Raw genomic sequence first — 8,136 nt, 5'->3', positions numbered from 1 at the left:
TTTCTACTTCCTCTGTTCCTAGATTCTTTCTAGAGATTCCAATAAGAACCACATACGGAGCAAAATGAATGAATCTACACTCTAAATTACGTCTATATATATATCCATATGTAGTCCATAGTGAATCTCTAGAAATACTTATATTTAGAAATAGAGGGAATAGAACTTAGTGAATTTATCATTCGTGCTTACCAAGTTTTAGCAGGTTTATCATTCGTGAGCACGTAAAACTTAGTGAAGTCAAAAAAAACTTATTATAACACATTCAAAAGTGGTCTTATTTCAAAATTTCTCGCCACAAGGAACCTGAATATGCAAATTAAACATAAATTGAATTATCGGTTGAAAATATATAACACAGTAGTAATTGAAATTTGAAATTCCAAAGAAAAAGCACCAGAGAGGGGTGTCCCGCACTGCTACTACAAATCGCCTCTCCGAAATCGCACCCTTGTCTGAAATTTTTATTTATTATTCACAAAACGGAGCATCTGGCATCTGAGTGCTTCCCTCCTCCGTCGACCGCCGAAGGCCGAAGGGTGCCTCGCGAAATCTAACGCGCACGTCTCTCCTACCCGCCCGCTGCAGCACATCTCTTCCCGGCGTCCGAGCTTCTTTAGGCCCGAAGCGACCTCCTCGCGCCCCGCCATGGCGCGGCGGGGCCACCACCTGACCGAGGTAGCCCTCCTCGCGTCCGCTTCGGGATGCCTCGCGGCCGCGGGGGCCGGCGAGCGGGAGGGGTGGCTGGACGACCCCGCGGTGCTCCTCTCGCTCGGGCCCCGCGCGCGCGACCTCGCCGTGGCCAGCGCGGCGAGGTCCGTGCTGGGTATCGTCCCGGTCGCGGGCGGCGGCGGGGTCACGGTGAAGCCCGCGCTGGGGCCCGACGACGGCCGGATCTCCGCCGTCGAGTGGGTCCCGCTCGACGCGGAGGGGGCGCAAGGGGAGGAGGGAATGGCCCTCGTGGTGGGCACCGACGCCGGCTGGCTCCTCTTCTACTCGCTCGCCGGCGATCTCCTGCATAAGCAGGTAGCGGATATAGCTCGTCTCTTTCTGCACTTGTAACTATTCTTCCGAGAAATTTGTATATTGTTTGGGCTTCTGGATTTTGCTATAGGGTCAGTTTATAGCTGTTAGCGCTTCCTTGCCATTCCTGAAGCTAACGGCAATCTTACTCATAGGACATATTGCCAAGATTTCCGTGAAACCTCGGGAGCTTTTAGCAGGTTCATGGCTAGGTAGGTGGTATAAGGCGCAAAGATGGGATTTTTGCTAGAAATTACTAGTTTTGTGTATATTTATTTTATCAGGGTGTCACTGTGTCAGGCAACACTTTTGGACATTGTTAGAATGCAAGCGGAAGCAATTCCTTTGCTATTCTTGAAGTGATAATATGCACACACAAAAAAAGGTATCCTAACCAAAAGACTGCAGACAATATTTCTGTTGGTAATGTTCATATTTCTTAGTTTTACAATCCTAATATAAAGTGGTTGGTAGGGTCAGTTTATAGGTGTGTTGGGTTGTAAGTAAGATTAGTAATAGCCTAGCTAGGCAAGGAGTTGTTTGGTACTCCCTCTGTAAAGAAATATAAGAGCGTTTAGATCACTACTTTAGTTTATGGGAGTACTTTCATAGATAAAAATACAGCCAAGCAGAACTAGCCTGTCTGGGCTGGAAAATTCTTGCTCCCCAGGGAGAGCCAATTTGGCTTGGCTCTCCTCCGATGGCAAGGAACGAGGAAAATAGAGTTTAATGCTAGTGGATGCAGAGATTGGCACTTGAATATTCTCATGTTAGACTAGCTAGCTAACCAAATAACAGAAGTGAGTAGCTTTGTGTGGGTAGGGAATAGCGAGATGAGCTAATGATCCAAACACTCTATATCTTCTTTCTCATAGTATTTTACAAGAACAGGTAACATAATTGTGTGGCAACAGTCTTTTTAGTTACAATTTGTTCTCTTAGGAGCAATGTGGATGTGTGAACAAAGTTACCATCATAAAAACATGGTCCTGCCTCCATTTGTTGGTCTTCCCTCATCTGTTAGCTAATACTGTGGTCCTTATATATGTGTATTTCAGAGTATATATCCTGCGAAGATACTGAAGCTTAACTTCAGTGAGAGAAAGGAAAATGCTTGGGAAGATTCAGGTTCAGATGAGCTTTCCGTGGTTTTCCCCGGTGTTATTGCACGTTGTGATGGTGCTGACCTTCAGGTTTCTATAAATCTTGCTTTATTTTGCTATTACACTTGAGGTGTCGCATTGTGATGGATAATGCTAATTCAGAAGCTATAGTCACCAATTTTGTAGAAGAAAAAACTTCCTCACCATCTTGGGAGACCTTGTGTAGTAGAAAAAGTTGTACTAAAGTTGCGACACTTATTTTGGGACGGAGGGATTATTTAAAAAAATAATTCTAACTATCTCCTGAACTTTCATGTGTTCCCAAATAGATATTCAAAGTTCTTCATCCTATTGAGTTATATTCAGCTATCAGCCCTATGTTCAACCTTGCTTCTCGATTCTAACGTTTTGCCTGCATGCTGATATTAGGTAAAACACAGCATTAGTCGATTAAAACTTAAATGATCAATGGAAAATTCGATGCTTTGCTGCAGAATTTGGATAGTAGATTGCAACCATCCCTTCAAAGCTACATATAGTTCTTATGTAAGCACATATCATGCAAGAACTGATCTGAAACCAGAAAACCGAAGCTTGCAAATTTGCTCATTTTGAACTAGGATGGGTAATACCAGCCACTAAAAGTTGCTAGCCTCCAGAGGTGATTTGCTCTGCTGGAATTCCAGAATACCTCTATGAGGGAACCTATTACACATTATACTAGGTGCCTGATAGTCCAATAGTTCACTTTGTGCTCACAACATTTTAATGCTCAAAAGCTAGCTTTGTAACTATCGGTATTTCTGTTATGTTCAGTGATTTGTTTCTTGCAGATCATGCTTCAAAAATCATTTCAAGAAGTTAAATCGCGCATGTGGAAAGATAAGTTTGAACAGGAAGATGATGAGGACACGAGTTCTTTTGAAAAGATACCTCTTCAGATTTGGAACGTAAGCAAGTTCAGCTCTTGTGTTGATGCTGCAATTGTTGGGCTAATGCCACCTCCTCTGTTAGAACTTCAGGTGACTTGCCTTCTCAACTTTGCTCTACTGACATAGTGCCGCTACATGGCATAAATAAACAGTTACATAAATTCCAGTTTGGCTTTATTGTTATTATGTTGTTTCATGCTAAAGTTTACCTTTTAATGGAGGTATTCTGAAGTTACTATCGTATTGAATTCAGCTGCTTTTATATTGCTGGGCAGTCGAGTCAGCGCCACTACTGTGCCATTACAGTTGGAGAGGATGCTGTCGTTTCAGCATATAGGTGAGTTCCGTTACCCATTGGTTTGACAATTTTCATTCGGATTGATGATTCTGCTAGCGTTGGTTTAGCCTGCAGACATGTAGTATCTGCTCCCGCAAAAAAAGAGGCATGCAGTATCTGTTCTTCCATCTTGAGCTTTATTGTTATATTTTAGCCATGGTATGATTGAGCCTGTCTTTCTTGCATGAAAATTAAAATTTAGTGGATATACATTTCATAAATTCATATTTTGCAAAACTGGACCAGCCAAACCAATGGTTTAATTTGGAGAAGTGGGACTTTGGCCTGGCCTAGTGTGGTTTGCAGAAAAGGCGGCTATGCGAAGAAACCTGTGTGGAAATGCATTTTAAAAGGTTGCTGAACCAACTGAAGGATCCTTTCCTGCATGCATGCAAGGGGCCCAAACCAACTCAAGGATTGAGCAGGCCCAAACACCTTCCACCTGTAGTGGTCCTAAGCCGATTGGGCCTGAATGTAAACAGGAATTGCAGCATAATGCATATGTAACTCCACATACCGAGCATTGTCTTGTCAATATACTTATTACTACCTCGACAACAAGGAACTTGGGGACTGGCACAAACTGGGCTAATTTTGCATCATCATCGTGAAAAGTGGCATTACGTTATGTAGCAATCTGCTACATGTGTGTAGTGTGTACCTAATTTCTTCGAAACCATTTAAATGTTCAAATTCTGAACCTTGGTCAGACCAGTGACCGGTAAACTCAGCGGTTGTTAAATTGTTATATGCATTTTGCAATTAAAACCATATCACGATGGGAAATTAATATGCTGTTTTTGTTCAAATAGCCAGATTTGAATCAACACAACTTCAAATAATAGTGCATCTGCTCTGGATGCTAACAGTGGAAATACTACAGTATTGAATGTTTTACTTGTTTTTCGGCCTTTCATAACAAATTGGTGGTTCTATAGGTTATCTGAAGACAGAAGCAGGTCATTAGTTGGAGCAATTTTGTCAAGAGGTGTAGCTGCAACATTTTCGACAATATCATCTTTGTCCAAAATTCTGTGGCGGAGTGAACCATCACCGACTAAGAAGTCACGGCCAAAGCCTCAAGCCTTTGCAAAAAGTAATGGAATAAATAGTTAAGTTTTAATTATCTTTCAAGATCATTGAGTATGTGTCCCTCATAATTGCATATTCTGCAGCATCACCTCTCACATGCTTGAAAGACTCACCAAGGAAGGGAGAACGACTTACACTCTCCCCAAGTGGTACATTGGCTGCAATAACTGATTCTCTTGGACGAATACTACTGCTGGACACTCGTGCCCTTGTGGCTGTGCGGTTATGGAAGGTAAAACCCTTGAGTTATAACTTAATTTTCTTAAGGGAAAATGAAATAAAAATCTACAAAAGGTACCTTCCAAAAAAATGGTTTGGTCTCCATCTAAACCTTGTTACCCTCTTCTAGATATAATTCGTTATATCAGACTTAGGCATAAAACAAACTCCATAAATCATGGCATTTCCATTTCCCTTCCAAAAGTGAGCTACTGAACCAGGTAAAACATTGTCATGACCTATCTTTTAGAGTTGACAGTTATACTCTGATCCTATGCCTGCAAGGCTTGGTACACATATCTTGTAACTTATTTACTCCACTATGGCGGAACCAGGAATCCACCACCGCCTGGTCTGAGAACTAACTAAATTCTGCCCACTTGGCCACACAACGGTATGACAGACATAAAACAAAGGAAAATTGGCGCCCACGGTACATCAACTTGGCAGGTGGGTGGAAATTATTTCAATTTACACCACATTGCCATATTCTGCCAACGTGACGCTCTGTCGTGGAGTGTGCAGGACTTCAGGCTCACACACAGTGTTCCAGCCAAATCGACTCCATTATCTTCTCCCTTCTCCAAATTCCTGGATACACCTGAGCTCACAGTATTTGATCTCCATCTAAACCTTGACCCAGTACGGCAGTACCATCTCCTCCATGAAGCCGCGGGGCCCAACTTCCACCAAACGATCACCTCTGTGTGTATGAGAAAGGAAGAGTGGGGCCAGAGAATGAAATCTGAGAAGATTCAGTGGGCATTTTGCTAATAAAACAGCAGCCCAATAGCTGAAGGAATGGCTAAACACCCATTCATTCCCAGTCAGCGTGCCATGTTGGCAGAATAGTACGTGGTGTATTTGGATTCTCTGTGCACCTTCCTGCCAAGTTAAGGTTCCAAATGAACATTTTGGGAGATGTTAGACTAATCTGCGCCCACCTGCCTAGTTGATGTACCTCGGTGCCGGCCAAAGAATGATGGCTGAGAAGACCCAGTGGTCATTTTGCAAAACAAGGCAGCCAATAGATAGGCGAATGACTCCTGCACACTGTGGGTTAGCCTAAACCCCCGTGCATTCCACGTCAGTGCACCACATTGCCAGAATACAACGACATGACGTGTTTTGGACCGTGTGTGCCCACCTGCCAAGTTAAGAATTGCAAATTAACATGTGAGATTTTGGACTATTCTGCGCCCACCTGCCTAGTTGATGTACGGCGGGTACCATTTACTGAAAAACCGCACTATGCATAAAATGGCAAACCGCATGGCAAAATGGTACTCCGTCCCATAATATAAGACGTTATTACATCCAATATACTCACATATTGGATGTAATAACATCTTATATTATGGGACAGAGGGAGTATGATATAGCAGATATATAGAAATGTTGCAGCTAATTAGTAAAGAGTTAGTTAACCCGAACATATCATGTCTTCAAGGTCCTGAACTTGCAATGACCAAACTGCATATGTGAATCAGAACAAGGAAAACTACAAAATTGAGTATTGATCTGAGAATCCAATTTGTTACATCCCTGGCCCAGAGAATAAGACATATGGTACACGTGTACAGGGGCAAAATGTTTGATTGCTTGAAGAAATATTTGCAAACCGAAACAATTCAGAAGTCCCGGCATAAAAAAATCTAGAAATCCAAAACAATTGCTTCCTAATGAAATTCGCTTTCAAATGCCTCATCTCACCCTGCCCTATTCCTTGGCTAACCTGGTACATCACAATCACCAAAGCTCCATGCTACACTCCACCCACACGACTCTCCTAGCTAAGATTATTCAAACCCACATGCCCATGCTACTTACCATTTCATTTGCCCTCACCAATAATGGAAACCACACCTTTTTTTTGGAAAGATACTTGGTTAGCTTCACGTCCTCTTGCTGCCATTTACCCAGGCCTATGTCTATGTATGTGTAATTATATAAACTACGTGTGTTTGTTCATATTTGGCTCGGTTTGGAGATCCATATTGCTTGCAAGCAGAAACAAAATTCGTGTCTGACTGGAATAGGAGTATGATATCTGACCATTCATATGTCTACATCTGTTGCATTGCACTGCGAAGGAATAACCCATGTCCCTTGTGTCCTCGTAGTGCAGAATGGGTGTCCTTCATTCTACTGGACAGTGACATGTTATGTGTCAACCTTTCAGGGTTATCGTGATGCTTCTTGTCTTTTTGTGGAGATGCTTCGTAACAAAGACAAGTCGTCATCAAGCTCAATGCACTTGGATTATACAAAGAGTGACTATTGCTTGTGCCTAGCAATCCATGCCCCACGGAAAGGCATAATTGAGGTAATTTGTTGCTTAATATGTTCAGGTTTTTCTTGATCATCTTACAATTCAATGCTAGTTTAACATTCCAGAGGATGGAGACGATCTGGAAACTGACATGTGTGTTACAGAATGTGTGAATTCGTCCCGCAACTCCATGTGATATCGTGCCCTTCCATGTATGTCATCAGGTTTGGCAGATGCGGACTGGGCCACGTCTCCTAACAATCCCATGCCCCAAGGGAAGCAGGATCTTGCAGCCGTCGACGAGGTTCTCGTCGTCGTCGGCATTCTCGTCGTATACACCGTTGGAGGTTTACTTGTTCAATGGAGACTCTGGGCAGTTGTCTGTCTTGAATAGGCATATTGGATGAGAGCTCCACTGCTCTTTCTTGCTTTACATTATACTCCTAGATAGAAGAATTATTACCGGGGTTGTACAGGGTATATTATTACTGTGTTTGTAGATGGCCAGGTGATTGTGGTTGTGCCGATGATTCTTTTTCCCACCCACCAAAATGAGAGCAGGTTTTGTGTGACTTGATCCACATGAATGAATAAGTGAACTTGGTCATGTGATCGTGTACAATAGGAAAGGTGGCACTTATCTCTTCTACTTATACCTTGTGGAGTAGGGTACTACATGCTCCATTTATTATTATAACTTGTGCACTACATACTCTATTTATTAAGAGATGGGCGCAGACACTAGCAACATAATGCTGCCTTTTGTAGTGTATTTGATGGCACTCCTAGATACAGCACCAGAGCTGCTATACGTACGACATTTTCATGTCGGAAACACATACAATGTACGGTTGCAGCTTCATCGGGAAAAGAAAATCAATGCAGCATGTTGTATAGTGAAGACACGTCAGATTGTATTCATGTTCATTACAGTTTCCTTGCTGATTAGAAATTGAAACCAATTCAATATGGAGGCCTTATCGTGGTACTATTACAGATGTCCTAATCCGAGCCTGCCTCACAGTTTCTTTTCACTATCCTTGTTGGGGCTTTGGGCGGCAACATATATTGGCTAGATCGATGCCTGTTGGGAGTACGGACGACGTCACTTTTCACGCCTCATTGACTTCATCCATCCCGATAACTTATCCTTTGCCT

General features: G+C 42.7%; 1 protein-coding gene across 1 annotated transcript; it reads left to right on the top strand.

The window, feature by feature from the left end:
• Positions 1–497: 497 nt before the first annotated feature.
• LOC109787300 (uncharacterized) lies at positions 498–7,585 on the top strand. Its single transcript, XM_020345858.4, has 8 exons — positions 498–1,026; positions 2,082–2,216; positions 2,960–3,148; positions 3,334–3,395; positions 4,334–4,491; positions 4,571–4,719; positions 6,889–7,032; positions 7,203–7,585. The coding sequence occupies exons 1-8, from the start codon at positions 649–651 to the stop codon at positions 7,383–7,385; spliced, it is 1,398 nt and encodes a 465-aa protein (XP_020201447.1). The 5' UTR covers positions 498–648; the 3' UTR covers positions 7,386–7,585.
• Positions 7,586–8,136: the final 551 nt, after the last annotated feature.

This window comes from Aegilops tauschii, chromosome 5 (genome assembly GCF_002575655.3).
Source record: "Aegilops tauschii subsp. strangulata cultivar AL8/78 chromosome 5, Aet v6.0, whole genome shotgun sequence".
Lineage (NCBI taxonomy): Eukaryota > Viridiplantae > Streptophyta > Magnoliopsida > Poales > Poaceae > Aegilops > Aegilops tauschii.
Note: the sequence above shows the minus strand (reverse complement) of the source record. Positions and strands in the feature narration are given on the sequence as shown.